We start from the raw sequence: 17,326 nt of genomic DNA, 5'->3' as shown, positions 1-17,326 counted from the left end.
AGAACTGTTCCTCCACCTCCAGATGCCTTCCTACAGCCTGGATTTTAGCGGTGGTCTCAGGAGTGGATTGCAGAGGGGCCGGGGCGGAGCTAGAGGTCCCTAATTTGTCCCAGCTGTTGAGCACTTGCCTGGAGGCAGCGTGCCCACGAGACAGGGCACTGACAGGAGGGTCTGCGGGCTAAGATTAGCCTCTTTAAGCCAGCAGGTAGAGATGACAGGCGTGGTGGAGAGGACAGGAGAGGGGGGCGGCCAGCTCGCAGTGGGTTTGGAGGACTGGCTTGCGATGGCCAGCTGTGCGGGAGGGGGAAAAGTCAGAAGGTAGGCGGGGCTCTAGGAGAGGTCTCGTCTGATGCCCGCCGTCTCTGAAGCTGACGGCAGGGAGAAGGTGGTATGAAGCAGGTAAGAAGGAAGGTTAGGAACTGCTGGCAGCGTGGGAGTCCGCAATGTGGAAGAGAGCTTCGTGGAGCCAGGGGAGACTGGGGTTCCCCAGGGGCGGGGATAAGAACAGGGATCTGCAGTCTTCTCTAGAAGTTCTCCTGGCCACTGGAGAACCTCCGTGGGAAAAGCAAAGGAGCTCAAGATGGCTGCGCTTTGAGAGTTTGGATCTAAGGGGGACCTTCCTCAGGCGCAGTGACATGGGAAATAGGCCAAAAATTGCAAGTTGAGCTTCTGGAAGGGCTGAGGTTTGTAGAGACCCTTTGCTCATGTGGCAGGATGCTCTGCTGGCTTCTCCTGAAGGGCTGAGGAGAGTGGAGGGGCCACGAGGGCAGGGAGGTGCCTGTGTGTATTGCCTTGAGGGCAGTAGATAGAAGAACCACAGGGAAGGGCTGGTATTCTTGTGTCTCTCAAGGTTGTGCCCTGAATACTGTGGTGCTGTGTCTGTATTTCCAAGAAGGGGCTTGAACTTTCCCATCAGTTATATTTCATATCAGGAACACTAAGTTTCTTTTTTAAAATATTTATTTATCTATTTGACAGATCATAAGTAGGCAGAGAGGCAGGCAGAGAGAGAGGAGGAAGTAGGCTCCCTGCTGAGCAGAGAGCCCGATCCGAGGCTAGATCCCAGGACCCTGAGATCATGACCTGAGCTGAAGGCAGAGGATTAACCCACTGAGCCACCCAGGAGCCCCAGGAATGCTAAGTATTAACTGAAAAAGGACACCCTACCTTGGCCAAAGTATCTGCATTATTGAGAATTGATACAAGGATCATACCAAGATGAATAGGAGGATTTAGTGAAACAAGTAAATCTATTATGGATAAATAGCAACTATATTTACTAATTTCTTGTTAATTCACATGGAATTAGCAAAATGTATATTCTGTTCTCTTCATCCTGTGTGCAAAATGTCTTTTTTTTTTTTTTTAATTTATTTATTTATTGGTGGGGGGAGAAAGAGACCAAGCAAAGCAGGTGGAGGGGCAGAGAGAGAGAGAGAGAGAATCCCATGCAGACCCCCTGCTGAGTGGAGCCTGATGCAGGGCTTGGTCATGACCTGAGCGGAAATCAAGAGTCAGATGCTCAACCGGCTCTTGATCTCAAGGTCGTGAGCTAGCCTTGCTTTGGGGCTTCATGCTGTGTGTGGAGACTACATTCAAAAAAAGGAAAAACAAAAACGTTTTATATTTGAAGGAAAGACAAGGAGGTTAGAAGTATGAGTTATGTTCATTACTCAGTGAGTGATTTCTTCAGAAAGGGCTTCGGTGTCCAGACGGTGCTAGAAAATAGTGACGAACATAGTCCCCCAGAAGAATAACAGGGCTTCTGTTATCACAGTTGTTCTTCGGGAAGTTTGTGGAAGACTGTCAAGGTGGTCAGTGTGTACTATGGTTTTCTTTAGGATTATTATGATTTGGAGTTTATTGGTTTTCATGAAATTAAAATGTCAGTTTCTCCACTTAAATGGTGGATTTGATGTGTGTTCGCTGTCCAGATTGGCCTTTGCATGGTCATTTTGGATGCAGAACGGCGGCTGGGTCAGACCTGGATGTAGGCTGGGTCAGGCATGGGCAGGCGGGTGTCCGGGGGTGATCTGAAGTTAGCACTCCCCGGCTAAGTGATCCCTGAGCCTTTTACGCCGCTGGTCTCAAGTATGAAACTGGAAAACAGGTCCCGGAAGAGCGGTCTCTTTCATCACAAAGTGTACGAAGGATGATGAAGGGTGAATAGGTTTTTCTTAAATTTTTCTTGGACCTGATAACTCTTGACTTTGGCCAACAAAGATGATATAGCTTTCTATAATTTTAAGAGGCTTTGGTAAGAAAGGAAATGTTTTGTCCATGTCATAGGAGAGAATAAAGCGATCACATGACAGACTCGAGTTCTTTTAGTTTCCATTTCTGTAAATAGGCCTAGCATTCTCCCCTCCCCAGTATTTCCAGTGGGTAAAAGGACATTCTGCATTAGGCACAAATGCTATTAGTGAATCCTAGGTTATTTATATGGGGTTTAGTTTTAAATTAAAAGACTGTTGGTGCCTTTGAAGGAAGGTATGTTTTATGGAATATGCATGAAATAGAAGACATTATTACAACAACTAAAGGTAATTCTGTCTGAAGACCAAGCTGTCCAGTGAAAGAGATGCTCAAGCAAGTTCCCTGTCCATTATCTTTTATTTTTTTAATTTAAAAAAAATTTTAAAAAGATTTTATTAATTTTTTTTTGACAGAGACACAGAGCGGGAACAGAAGCAGGGGGTAGTGGGAGAGGGAGAAGCAGAGAGCCCGGCGCAGGGCTCCATCCCAGCACCCCGCGATCATGACCTGAGCCGAAGGCAGACGCTTAACTACTGAGCCACCCAGGCACCCCTGTCCATTATCTTTAAAAGAAAAGACTGAAATTTATTTTTGTAATGTTTTCAGCACAGTGGTTCTTAGGGACCAGGATGAAAAATGGAGAGAAAACTTTTAAACATAAACATTTCTCTTTGTACCTGATATAACTGGGAAATGAAGTGGGAGTTAAACATTCTGTTCCCCCAAGTGGAGAATTTGCTCTTGCCTTCCAGAATGCTGGAAGGGAGCAGGTGATAGGTAGTGGGATTGTGAGGATGACAAACATTTCCGGAAACCAAGTAAGAAGTGTGAAGTTACAGAGAGCGGTGTTCCGTACATTGGTTCTGTAGCCCTGCAGACGCGGGTCCCCCCCGCCCATGATGTTAGGTTCCAGGCAGTGCCAGTGCTGTGTGCACGTGCTGGGCTTTGCACTCTGGTTTTCATGCCTGTCCTATGTCTGTGACCTTCACATCTGGATTCCTTCAGGTGCACCAGCGGGGCTGATTCAGAGTTTTTGAAACCTCCGCTAAGTTGCCATCACCTCAGTGCTCTTCAGAAGGTCCCATGATTTCGCCCTCAAGTCCACCCCCTTCCTGCTGAGAAAGTATAAATCTTAGGTGACACAGAGGGACGGGAGAGCAGGGAGTGCACCCACGGTTCGATGGAGGGAGAGTTGCTCCTGCGTGGCGAATGTCCTCTCAACCTCTGGGGTCATTCGCAGGCTTTGGGGATCCTCTCTGGGGTGTTCCAAGCCTTCACTCTGCTTTGGCTGGGTGGGGGTGGTGAGGTGACAGGAAAAGACGTGGGCGACGTGGTGGACACTGTCCTGCCACTGACTGAGTGACAGAACGCTGTGCGGTAGTGTGGGCGTCCCTGTGTGTGGGTGGGACAGCAGGGCCCTCATGTCAGCAGGAGAGGAAGATGAGGTTCACGTGTTAGTCTCCCACGGGTGCCTGCCCATGGGTGCCAGTCACATTGCAGATCCAAGCTGTCACTTGCAAAGCAGGCTTTGTTCTACGGGAGACCTTTTATCATCTGTTGGAATTGTGTGTCCTGGGCCTACCACCTGTGAGTCTTTGAATGGCCTTTTATGTTCTTTTTGTTCCTGAACCGACTGCCCTCGGAAATGAATGATGGGAAACTGGATGATGTTTTTTGGTCTAAGGAGAGGGCACGTGACATAAATCCGGTGTCACCGTAAAGAAAGGATGGAGAGAGGACAGAGCCTGTCCACTCCCTGGGACGTCTAGAGCGTGGGTCCAAGCTTTGGATAAGTGGTGGCTTAAAGAAACACTACGCAGTGTTTCAACTCTCTTCAGACCGTTTCTGCTCTGGTGGGAGTTGGGCAGTAGTTGGTGATTCTTTGTCTTAAGTTCTCTAAAAACCATGATCTCTACACTTCGGTCAGCGTGCTTGGTAGAGATCAACCACAGGGGCTGGGTGCTTTGCTAATGATGATTTTATTTTATTTTATTTTTTAGTTTTTATTTATTTCTTAAAAATTTTGTTTATTTGAGAGAGAGGGGGAGAGAGAGGATGTGTGCATGCACGAGCATGAGGAAGGGCAGAAGGAGAGGGGGAAGCAGACACCCTGCTTAGCAGGGAGCCCAACGTGGGGCTGTATCCCAGGACCCCGAGGTCATGACCTGAACCAAAGGCAGACGCCTAACCTACTGAGCCACCCAGGTGCCCCCTTAATGGTAATTTTATCATGAGTTTTCACTTACAATTGCCATTTGCTGCTTAAAAATAAATATAGTGACATTCTGGGATTATTCCTAAGTGGGTGGACTCTTGCGTGGGAATTATCTTGCAGAGGGATTTTTCATTCCCTGTATTCTGCAGTTTAAATGTTCAATTTCATTCTAGAAAGAAAATCATAATCACACAATTGCAGTGAGTATGACTCGTCATATATATTTTCATAACAGTATCAACTTAGAAGTGTTGCTGTGTTCTCGGGGCTGTAGTTTGATGCTGAGGATACAGTATTCCCTGTGTGTCCCGCAGGCATCCGTCTGAGAGAAGGGTGGCCCTGGGGTGTTTTCTCTCCAAGCAGACCATGTAGAGAAAGGTATATGTGACTTCTTCAGTCCTGTATTGACCAGGACAAACATGAATGGAAGGTGATTTGTTCTATGGCTCCTGTTGAACCAAGCCTGCTAATTTCTTCTTCAGTCATAGTTTTCCACCCAGATAATGAGCAGCGTTGGGATGTGTCCCAAAGTCCGTGAGTAAGCCAAGGGGGGTGTGTTACCGCCTACTGATGGGCTTGAGGTTTCTGTGTTTTCAGTGGTATGCCTGTTGTCATCTCAGTAGGAAGTCTGCCTTGCCCCCATGTAGGTTTTGTTAGGAATGCGTGATTAGGGCGCCTGGGTGGCTCAGTCAGTTAAGCGTCTGCCTTCTGTTCAGGTCATGATCCCAGGGTTCTGGGATGAGCTCCGTCGGACTCTCAGCTCAGTGGGGAGTCTCCTTTTTCTGCTTCCTCTGCCCCTTCTCCCTGCTTGTGCCTCTCTCTCTCTCAAAGAAATAAATAAAATTAAAAAAAAAAAAAAAGAAAAGAAAAGGAATGTATGATCTCTTGCATTTCGTACCAAAAGAAAAATCGTTAAATACTTCGGTAGAATGTGGAGGACAATTTCTCAGTGATTTAAAGAAGATTTAAAGAAGGACCAAAATAAATTTTAAAAATCTTAAAAAAAAGCGAGGGGGGCGGCGCCTGGGTGGCTCAGTGGGTTAAGCCTCTGCCTTTGGCTCAGGTCATGATCTCAGGGTCCTGGGATCGAGCCCCACATCGTGCTTTCTGTTCAGCAGGGAGCCTGCTTCCCCCTCTCTCTCTGCCTGCCTCTCTGCTTACTTGTCATCTCTCTCTGTCAAATAACTAACTAACTAACTAACTAACTTCAAAGGAGAAACAGTAGTAAGTATTGAAGATGAAAGAGCCTTAGGAATAAATGTATTTAGATCAGTTAGGCTGATTCTTGCATTGAAAGTTGCCTAAAATCAGCTGCAACGCTCTTCCCTTCTGACATTGAACTTTGCTTCCTGTTTTCCTTCTTTTCTTGACTGCTTGCCTCCCTCCACAGCAGAAAGAAGGAATAGGTCCAAAGGTTCTCTCCTTTCCTGAGGGTCCCAGAGCTAGGGAGTGATGATCTGGGCCTGGGCCTATCTTTCTGATCAGTCCAGTGTGCTGGCCCCTGGCTCGTGGTGTGTTAGTCATGTGGCATTTCTGGTGCAGAGATGAGCGAGACATTGCCATCTGCAGTCAGCTGACAGATCAGTAGGTATGAAGAGACAAGTACACACACGTGCTGGGCTACACACCAGAAGGGCATAGAAGCAGAGTGCTCTGAGGTTCAGGCAGGAAGAGGGATCTCTCTGGTAGTGGAGCTTCTCTTACGATCTCTACGATCCTGTGTCCTCTGCAGATGGGGTGAAGGGTACCCTTTAAAGACCCCAAGCATTTCATGCGTTTATAATCATTCATCTTTAGCCATGGGTATGACCATCCTTTCTCCTAAAATTCTTGTCCTTTTACCGCCCAGGAGTTTGCTGACATTAATGGGAGCACTTCACAGAATGTGACCCACCCCAATCTGGCCCCAGTGCAGAGGAGAAGGCCTGCCCTCTCCCAGGCTCTGCCATGCCCTCGGGTCCACGTGTACGCGCCGAGGGCAGCGTCAGCCACAGGGCCATGGCCCGGCAGCCACAGTCGGCTGGACGACATCTGTGCCAGTGGAGTGGCAGTTAGGAGATGACCTTATGTTACCTTCAGCACTGAAAGCACTAAACCGAGGAGGGAGAAGGAAGGGATGCTAACCTTTTTTTTTTAAATCTTTCCCCAAACATAATAGAGAAAATTAGGATTTGATAAAAACGGATTAAAAAAGCTTCTTAGGAATTTTTTTTTTTCTTTTTTAAATCTCGGGCCAAACTTGATTAGCAGCAGATAGCCCCTGGTGGGCTGGGATGCTCATGTGTTGTGTGGGTGAATTGAAATCTGTAATTGGTTTTTGGATTGTCATCTATTCCCTTTAATGGGATAGGCCAAATGTGATGGTGACCATAATCGCGCACATTGTGCCAGAGGAATTGAGTGCTGTAGAGATTAAAATAGGTTTGGGAGTAGCTTTTTGTGAAAAGTGTGATGAATCCAGTGGTAAAGGACAAATTTTGTGCTGTACCTGTGCCAGTGAACTTCATTCTTGTTTGAGAGCCGCCGTGCTGGTAATGCCGCGCAGCATTTTGGGGAAATTGGTTTGAAGCTGTAATTACCAAGGCTTTGTACATGTTCTCTGGGTGTTCGTCCACTCAGAGTTTCCTAGTTTTCGGAAGCGCAATTACCAACCCGCTCGTTCTTGCTGATCATCCCTGTGTAAGTCCTAGAGGGATGTTTTATCTCATCATTATATAGAGTGTTCCTTGCTGATGGAATTATTTCTGTTCGTTTGACAGAACGTTTGATCAAATTCATGACCATGGGGGATATGAAGACCCCAGACTTTGATGACCTCCTGGCAGCATTTGACATCCCAGATATGGTCGATCCAAAAGCAGCCATCGAGTCTGCGCACGACGACCAGGAAAGCCACATCAAGCAGAACGCGCACGGGGACGAGGACTCCCACACGCCCTCCTCTTCTGACGTGGGCGTCAGTGTCATCGTGAAGAACGTTCGGAACATTGACTCCGCCGAGGGCGCCGAGAAAGACGGCCACAATCCCACTGGCAACGGCTTACACAACGGGTTTCTCACCGGGTCCTCTCTCGACAGTTACGGCAAAGATGGATCCAAGTCCTTGAAAGGAGATGCGCCTACCTCAGAGGTGACTTTGAAAGACTCCACGTTCAGCCAGTTCAGCCCCATCTCAAGTGCTGAAGAGTTTGAGGACGACGAGAAGATAGAAGTGGACGACCCCCCAGACAAGGAGGACGTGCGCTCTGGTTTCCGGTCGAACGTGTTGACGGGGTCGTCTGCCCAGCAGGACTATGACAAGCCAAAGGCGCTGGGAGGGGACAGCGGGAGCAAAACTGGAATCTCTCCTGCAGGCAATTTAGATAAAAACAGAGCTGTTAAGAGAGAAACAGAAACAAATTCCATGAATCTGAGTGTTTACGAACCTTTTAAAGCCAGAAAAGCAGAGGAGAAGCTGAAGGAAAACTCTGAAAAGGTGCTTGAAAATCGGGCCCACGAGGGGAAGCTGAGCTCGGAGAAGAGCGACCCGGGCCTCGGCAGTGTTGCCCTGTCACGGTCAAAGCCATCATCCAAGCTGTCCTCATGTATAGCTGCAATAGCAGCCCTGAGTGCTAAAAAGGCTGCTTCTGACTCCTGCAAAGAGCCGGTGGCCGACTCCCAGGGGTCCTCTCCGTTACCTAAGGAAGCGAATGACAGTCCCAGAGCCACGGAAAAGTCTCCTGAATCCCAGAGCCTCATCGACGGGACAAAAAAAGCGTCCCTGAAGCAGCCGGACAGTCCCCGGAGCATCTCCAGTGAGAACAGCAGCAAGGGGTCACCGTCCTCTCCCGCAGGGTCGACACCAGCAATCCCCAAAGTCCGCATCAAAACCATTAAGACGTCTTCTGGAGAAATAAAGAGAACAGTGACAAGGGTGTTGCCAGAGGTCGATCTTGACTCTGGGAAAAAGCCTTCTGAGCAGGCAGGTTCCGTGATGGCGTCTGTGACGTCACTCCTGTCCGCTCCGGCTTCGGCTGCTGTCCTCTCCTCCCCGCCCAGAGCACCTCTGCAGTCGGCGGTGGTCACCAATGCGGTCGCCCCTGCAGAGTTGACCCCCAAACAGGTCACCATTAAGCCCGTGGCAACCGCCTTCCTCCCAGTGTCTGCCGTGAAGACGGCGGGCTCGCAGGTCATCAATCTGAAGCTCGCTAACAACACGACGGTCAAAGCCACGGTCATATCTGCTGCCTCCGTTCAGAGTGCCAGCAGCGCCATCATCAAAGCCGCCAACGCCATCCAGCAGCAAACCGTTGTGGTGCCAGCATCCAGCCTGGCCAACGCCAAACTCGTGCCAAAGACTGTGCACCTCGCCAACCTTAACCTTCTGCCTCAGGGCGCCCAGGCCACCTCTGAGCTCCGCCAAGTGCTAACCAAACCTCAGCAGCAAATAAAGCAGGCAATAATCAATGCAGCGGCCTCTCAACCACCCAAGAAGGTGTCTCGGGTCCAGGTGGTGTCGTCCTTGCAGAGTTCCGTGGTGGAAGCTTTCAACAAGGTGCTGAGCAGCGTCAACCCAGTCCCAGTTTACATCCCCAACCTCAGTCCTCCTGCCAACGCAGGCATCACGTTACCGACCCGCGGGTACAAGTGCTTGGAGTGCGGGGACTCCTTTGCCCTCGAAAAGAGCCTGACCCAACACTACGACCGACGCAGCGTGCGCATCGAAGTAACGTGTAACCACTGTACCAAGAACCTCGTTTTTTACAACAAGTGCAGTCTCCTTTCCCACGCCCGCGGGCACAAGGAAAAGGGGGTTGTGATGCAGTGCTCCCACTTGATCTTAAAGCCAGTCCCAGCTGATCAAATGATTGTCTCTCCGTCAAGCAATACTTCTACTCCATCGTCCGCTCTTCCAAGCTCCGTGGGGGCCAGCACACACACTGTAGCGAAAATTCAGTCTGGCATTACCGGGACCGTCATATCCGCTCCCTCGAGCACGCCCATCATTCCAGCTATGCCTCTAGACGAGGACCCCTCCAAGCTGTGCAGGCATAGTCTGAAATGTCTGGAGTGCAATGAGGTTTTCCAGGACGAGACGTCGCTGGCTACACACTTCCAGCAGGCTGCAGATACGAGTGGACAAGTAGAGTATCCCTTACATTTTGGTGTTTCGGTGACGAATCCGTAGACATGAGTGCTCTATACATTGTCCTCGATTTTCGGGGCGGGGGCTCAGTCAGATGGCTGTGTGTGTGTATGTGTGTGTGTGATGCGCAAGAGAAAAGTTTTCATAGAGTTGTACAATATTGAAAGGGAAGGTGCTTTTTTTTTTTAATTAAAGATTTTATTTACTTATTTGACAGAGGGAGAGATCACAAGTAGGCAGAGAGGCAGGCAGAGAGAGAGGAAGGGAAGCAGGCTCCCTGCTGAGCAGAGAGCCCGATGTGGGGCCCAATACCAGGATCCTGGGATCATGACCTGAGCTGAAGGCAGAGGCTTTAACCCACTGAGCCATCATTTTTTTTTTTTTTTTTTAAAGACAAACTGTGTGCTAGTTGAGTTAATGGCACCTCAAATTTAGGGTAAGTGAGTTTGTAATTGTAGGCATATATGCAGGAAGTCTGAGATCTGACCAATGAGAGGATCATGCCTTTGTATGAAATGTTCAAGTCAGGTTAAATCACCTGTTGAGTTATTACTGACAATTTGGAGATTTAAAAAAAAGTCCTCATGTTATTTAGAATTACTGTCTTGTACAGTTAAACAGACTTCATTGGTGCCCACTTATATGGTGTGCCCGCTTGCTTATGATGTCGGTCCGGAAGTATCTTTAGTAATAGTACAATGACTTTAAGCTACAGATGGAAAACCATTTCCGTCTGAGTAGAAAATACCTTTGCATTTCTTTACAGCTTTTTTGGGGGAGGGGGGAGGTGAAGTGTAGGTTGATGTTGGTGAAGTACATACACGTGACCGTGGGCATCAGTGAGTCCTTTTATCTTCTGTCGTTTTTCTCTATGAGGCATCCTTGGGCCAATAGAGCAGCGTTTTACAGATAATGATACTTATTTGGAATGGAAGTAACTGTGTATGTCCAGTGAACCAGATTGAAGTTAGAGAGACCGTACGATTTATTGTCCAAAGCAGAGAACTTGTGAAATTGGACATGCTGGGTCCTAGTTTGAGCTGATACCCGCTGGCTCGCACTTGTGTTTGTGGAGACCCGGCAGCGAGCTGAGCTTTCCTTCGCTTGCCTCTGTATCTTGCTGGCTGGGGTGATGCTGCCGTCCAGGCGTCGGGTTCAGTTGTCACGATCCGTTCCTCCAGGGCGACTCCTGAGTCGAGTTCTTGGTGGGATTTTGAGTTGGGCGACCAAAAGACCAAGAATACCTCCATTGTGTTTTTCTTTGGATATTCAGTTTAGTGCAGGTGGAAATGAGAGTTTTGAGAGCATTCTCTCGGCCTTGGGTTTCCTTGGCTCAGACGGTGGGACACTCGGGGGAGAGTGGCTGGTTCAGGAAGGCGGGGGTTGACGTGCTTTTCCAGCATATCCTGGTGACAGGGCCTGGGTTCTTTCTGGGGCCTCTTACCTTGTCACGGCTTCATCAGGAAGGTGATATTCCCTCCGTTGCGTGTGTCGTGTTGCCTCGTTTCTCGGTCTGCTGGTGCTCTGAGCGGCGTGGCAGATGCGGTTCTGGCTCCGGGGGCTCTCACCGCCTTCCAGCATCCTGTGTGCTGCTCCGTATCAGGCATGCTGAGCTGCCCTCCCGTGGGCTCTGTTCTCTTCGGGATCTCATCTTCTCGAGGAAGGAGAAGGGATGTAGGCGGGGAGGTAGGCCTGCCCCTTCCTCCATGGATATCTCCATCTCTTGTTCTCCACTGACTGGTCTGGCTCCGCAGCCAAACGAGGGTCACACTGGGGGGAAATTAACATCTTTTCTCGTGTGCGTGACTGTTTTACCTTGACTTCTGCCTTTTGCTGGGACAGGTGTATAGTGTTGCTCACACGTTTCACCTGGAATGTTTAGGAGTGAGTCACGGCTGAATAACATGAGCTCTGGGGCCAGAAGCACACCGAGCCAAGCGTTCCCCCAACTCCTGTCCCCCAGCAGTTGCATTTTCTTTCTTCGACTGTGCCTGGCTAAGTGTCCACTCACTTCATGTTTACAGTCACAAGCCTCAGCTGCCTGCACGTCCAGGCACGGCCAGCTGGAGAGCTGAATGTGCCCCAGGGTACACTCTGCTTGTTCCCCACTTCCCCTTGTCTTGTCGGGGTCCTTGCCCAGAACCTCTGCGACCCTGCATACTTCCCTGACCTTCTTGGACTAGGCCCGAGCAGGGTTCCCCTGCGGACCCAGGCAGGCAGCCTGGTCTCTCGCTCGGCAGCCCAGCCTGCGTGGCTCTCCGTGGGGGTGGGGGCCCTGGCTGCTACTTCACCAGCGCTCAGTTTGATCCAGCCAGCCCCGAATCCCTTCCCCGGTCCGGGATGTCTGTGGGATCCTCATGGCTGTCACTGTACCCGCTTCAGGGGTCGTGGAAGCTAGGGGCGTCCTCATGCGTCGCGGGCACCTGGTGTGGCACCTGGCACCGCTGGTCGTGGAGGTGGGGGCTGAGGACAGGAAGAGCAGAAGAGAAGCGGGAAAATTCTTCCATCTCGTCTTCTCCGGTTTGCCGTTCGCGTGACCGTCCGTTTACAGTTGGTGACCTTAAATTCAACTGGAGAAAAAAAATCTCCCGGCGTAAAGTGTTACTTCCCTGAGAATGGCTCTTAAAACACGACATCTTCTCACAAAATGTAGAAGTTGAGGCCCCTCAAGGCCCGGCCTTTCCCGAACCCCATCTTTCCTTTCTTGTCTCTACGGTCAGGTAATTAAAACACTTACTCTCCATTTCTCTGGACCTCCACGTTCTCGGTAAGTCTTTGGTGGACTGAGAGGGCGGACTACCTTGCTTTCGCAACAGCCCCCTCGGGCCTCCCCCTTTGACCGTTCCTTCTGGAGCAGGAATCTGGTGCAAGGTCAGCCCGTGCCTGCAGGCTGCTCCTTTTCTCTTTTGGACTAACTGAGCCCTTCGCGGGGCAGGGTTCCCTAGGTCTGCAGAGTGGTCTTAGTTAGGGAACTGTTCACAGCGGGTGCCTACACTGCCCCTGCCGCCGCTGTTGGTTGTGAAAGTTAAGGGTGTGACCTCAGGGCCCTGGCACGACTGCCCCTCGTTCATTGACTCCCAGCATTCGACTCCACCAGGCCTAGAGAGAGGTGTACCCCTTCACAGGCAGTGGGGCTCTTCTGCCTGCCTGCCCGCCCTCCTGCCCGCCCTGCGCCTCCCTTCCTACCCGCTGCCCGCCTCTACTTATAATTACCATAATTACTTGAAAGTTTTGTCTGATAATGCTGTAGAGTTCTGTGCGGATGTCCTGGGTCTTCTCAAATCACTGACTTTAAAATTAAACTTTTCATTTCGAGATAATTTTAGATTCATATAAGAAATAAATACCCTTTATTTAGTTTCCCCCAGTAGTACAATTGGCAAAACTGTAGAACAGTTGTCATCACTAGGATATCGACAACAGTGCCCTGAGCCTACAGAATATTCCATCACCAAAGGGATCTCTCGGATTGCCTTCTTAGAGCCACTCCCACCCACTTCTTAAGTCCCAGCAGCCCCTCCCTAATCTGTTCTCCGTTGTCATTTCAGAAGTGCTTTGTAAATGGGGCCATACTGTCTCACCTTTGTGGATTGGCTTTTTGTACTCAGGGTAATTCCCTGGAGACTCACAGAGGTTGCGTCAGGCACCAGGAGGATGTTCTTTGAAATCACTGAGGAGGATTCCCGGGGAGGTTGTCCACGGGGTGTTTCCCTTTCGGTCTTTGAAGAACAGTCTGCCCTGTTGGCAGTTCGGGGTCATTACGAATGAAAGCAGCTGCAAACATTTGTGTACAGGTGGTTGTGTGAACATGAGTTGGAGTTTGCTGGGATAAATGCGCACATGTACAGTTGCTGGGTCGTATGGTAGTTGCACGTTTATATTTTTAAGAAACCGTTTTCCAGATTAGCTGAACTGGTGTGTATTCCTTGGGCAGGGTACTGGTGATGCCTTTTCTTTGCTCCCTTGTCAGCTTTTGGTGGTGGTGGTTTCCATTTTAGCCATTTTGGTAGGTGTGTGTTAACTGTCATGTTTTTAATTTGTAGTTTCCTAGTAGCTAATGATGTGGAACGTCCTTCTTCATGTGTTTCTTCACGTGCCCTCTGGATGTTCTTTCTGGTGAAATATCTCAAGTCTTTTGCCCATTTTCTATTTAGATAATGTTTGCGTCCTTTAGCTGTTGAGTTTTAGGAGTTGTTGTTGTATTCTAGATACTACTCCTTTGCTGGGTATGTGGTTGCGAGTCTTTTCTCCTGGTTGGGCCTTTGCATCTTTTTTTTTTTTTTTTAAATAATAATTTTTTAAAAATTTTATTTATTTGACAGAGAGAGAGAGAGACAGTGAGGGAGAGAACATAAACAAGGGGAGTGGGAGAGGGAGAGGGAGAAGCAGGCTTTCCTCTGAATAGGGAGCCCGATGTGGGACTCAATCCCGGGATCCCGGGATGGTGGTCTGGAAGGCAGACGCTTAATGACTGAGCCACCCAGGTGCCCCAGAGCCTTTGCGTCTCTTAAACAGGTCTTTAGCAGAGCAAATGCTTTCAATTCTAATGAAGTCCATTGTATCCATTGTCCCTTTTACAATTCGTGCTTCTGCTGTCAAGCCTAATTTTTGCTCTGGATCCTAAAAATGTTTCCTGTGTTTTTTCCTTAAAGTTTTATAGTTTTAGTTTTTGTATTTAAGCCCATGATCCATTTGGGTTATTTTTATATAAGGTATGAGATTTACACTGAGTTTTATTGTTGTTTATTTTGCCTGTGCACATCTTCTTCCTCTAATACCATTTGTCCAGAAGGCGGTTCTTTACTGTTGAATTGCCTTACCACCTTTGTTGAGTATCAGTTGGGGGTGTCTATATATGTGTGTGTGTATAGATATATATACACATTATATATATACACACACTTATATATATGATTTTTTTAGTAATCTCTATGCCCAGTGTGGGGCTCGAACTCACAAACTGAAGATCAAGAGTTGCACACTTTGCCTACTAAGCCAGCTAAGTGCCCCTAAGTTGGGTGTGGTTGTGTGTGGCTGTTTCTGGATTCTGGCTTCTGTCCTATTGATTTACATGTCTGTCCCTCCACCAGCACCACGCAGTCTTGACTATAGTGACCATAAAGTGGTATGCCCAACTTTATTCTTCTTTCTCAAAATAGTTATTTTTCTTTAATTGAAGTATAGTCGACACTCAGACTTATTTTTAGCAATCCTGGTTTTTTTGCCTTTCCATATAAATTTTAGGATTGTCTTGTCTATATCTGCAAAATCTTCTGGGATTTTGATAGGAATTACATTAAACCTGTATCAGTTTGGGGAGAATCAATATCTTTACTATGTTGAGTCTTTCAGTTCGTGAACATTTATTTATTTATTTATTTTAAGGATTTTAAAAAATTTATTTATTTGGTGGGGAGAGAGAGAAAACATGTACGTGAGTCGGGGGAAGCAGAGGAAGAGGGACAAGCAGGCTCGATGCTGAGTGCGGAGCCTGACGTGGGGCTCAGTCCCACAACCGTAAGATCACAGCCTGAGCCAAAATCAAGAGTTCCGTGCTCAGCTGGCAGAGCCGCCCAGGTTCCCCTCTCTGTTTATTTAGATCTTTGATTCCTTTTATTGTTTTGTGGTTTTCATCATACGAGTCCTCTAAATGTCTTGTTTTGCTCTTTTTTCTCTGCTAACAATTGTAAATGGTATTCTGTTTTTCAGTGTTGACATGTTCATTATTGCTATATTGAAATACAGTTAATTTTTCTATATTTATCATGTACCGCCCTGACTTTGTTGAACTCCTTTATTTGATTCAGTGTTTGGGGAAATAAATTATATTGAGTTTTCAGGGATGAGCCATCCCTTTTGCATTCCTGGAATGAATCCCACTTGTTCAGGCTGTATGATTCTTTTTATATTTGGTGAAGTTTATCTGCTAATATTTTGCATTAGAGTTTTACATTTATATTCTTTTTTTTTTTATACTGTCTTTGGTGGGTTTTGGACAGGTTAGAATTAGCTTTATATAAGGCATTGAGAAGTGTTCTATTCTATTTTCTGGAAGAGACTGTGCAGTTAATGTTCATTTTTCTTTAAATATTTGATAGAATTTTTCAGTGAAACCATCTGGGCCTGGAGATTGCTTTGGGGACTTTTCTTAAAACACCTTTGAGCTGGTAGAAGGACTCTGTCACTTGATGTAGGGATGAAAACCCCTCTTCCCTACTGGCTTTCTCTGACACCATCCTGGCAGTGGTGCTGGGACAGCTTACTACAGCCCGAAGAGGGTGGACGTCTGGGCTGCTCTGGGACTTGGTCCGGTAGGCGTGGGGCTGTGGTGTTTCCTGTGGTGGTTGGCTGGAGCTGTCATTATCCTAAAAAGTTTTCTCTTTTGTTAGCCTGACCCTTCCCTGGTCCTTTGGCTAGTGATAGCAGGCTTTTCTTGGGGATTACCATTATTATTATTATTTTGTCTCTTATCTTTTGGTGTTTCCAGATTGCCAGTTTCTTCAGCTCCAAATGGGGGAGATACATGAGGCAGAAAGAAACAGAGAGAACTCATCACTGAGTTCCAGGTTCCTGAGGTCCCTAGCCAGCCTGCCGCCTTCTTTCTGCTTCTCAGAGTCTGTTAATGTCTGTTTTATGTATAATGCCCAGGAGTTTCAGTGGTATTTAGTGGAAGGAATAGGGAAAGGTTCTTGTATTTCCTTTCCCCAGAAGTGGAAGTTTCTCTGTATTAACCTCCTGTGTAACTGCTGTGTCTTCAGGGAGAGATCCCATGATTATATCGCTAGGCTCACCCTGAGCCTTCCAGCCTGTGACTCTCAGTTGTGTTGGGAACTAGATGTCTTGTGAGCACAGCATTCCGCTTGATTCCTCTCTGTTCTCCAGGTCCATTTCCACGCATCCTGGCTCTTAGCCCACCTGTAAAAGCAGTCAGGGATGAGGTGGCGAATCTCTTCTGTTTGTTGTCTGTGGAGCCCAGGCTCCGAAGACCCCACCCAGCCTTTCCCTTGGGAACCACTTGATCGCGGTTGAGCACAGTCAGCATTCCGTTTCATCTCTGATTTCCTCCCCGTTTAGATGTTGACTCCCGTTGCTGTTGGAATGGGTCCTTCCAGGAGTTTCCCAACAGTGCCTGTTGGAACCCAGCAGAGGGTCTCTTCTGTTGATCCCAGCTGTGGCCACACGTGCTGATCTCCTTCTACCGTCTCCTCACACGTGCGCGTTCAGCCTTTCCAGAACTTTCGAGAATGTAATGGGATGAAGGAAGGTTTTAGTGGCATTTGCCAGTTACTCCTCTTCCAAATGTCCTGTGGACCATCTGTACCCAAGTAATGCTTGACACAGGGAATCAAGGGTGCCACTTTACTCATAACTGGCCTCTTGCTCCGCACACCTGCTGGTGCTGAGAGTGGAATTGGAAAATGTATGGTTTAGCACAAGGCCCAGCCGGAGTCCAAGTCCTGGAATTCCTCTCACTCTTGACATGGGATAGGGACAGGACCCCAGGCATGCTTAGCTGGGGTCGGACCACCCTGCCCCTGTCTGCTGATCTCCCAGAGGAGATGGCGAGGAATCTTGGGTGAGTCATTTTCCCACCCAGCCGCCATGGAACCGAGCTGTGCTGTGAACACGGAGCCACACAAGCATTTGACTTTGTTACACCCGTACATCTGCCCTGCTTGGAGGTTTTTATTCCGACCTATTTGCTTCTAATAATCCCCGCTTTGGGGCAC

At 48.3% G+C, this 17,326-nt stretch overlaps 1 protein-coding gene across 9 annotated transcripts in view; it reads left to right on the top strand.

Moving 5' to 3' along the window:
* ZNF532 (zinc finger protein 532) overlaps positions 1-17,326 on the top strand; it is a 104,214-nt gene that overhangs the window by 39,336 nt on the left and 47,552 nt on the right. For all 9 annotated transcript variants that reach the window (XM_059140859.1, XM_059140855.1, XM_059140862.1 and 6 more), the window contains one exon: positions 7,231-9,593. In XM_059140859.1, coding sequence (XP_058996842.1) covers positions 7,248-9,593 — 2,346 coding nt within the window. In that variant the 5' untranslated portion in view covers positions 7,231-7,247. Of the gene's footprint in view, positions 1-7,230; positions 9,594-17,326 lie in introns of those variants that run through there.

This window comes from Mustela lutreola, chromosome 11 (genome assembly GCF_030435805.1).
Source record: "Mustela lutreola isolate mMusLut2 chromosome 11, mMusLut2.pri, whole genome shotgun sequence".
Lineage (NCBI taxonomy): Eukaryota > Metazoa > Chordata > Mammalia > Carnivora > Mustelidae > Mustela > Mustela lutreola.
Note: the sequence above shows the minus strand (reverse complement) of the source record. Positions and strands in the feature narration are given on the sequence as shown.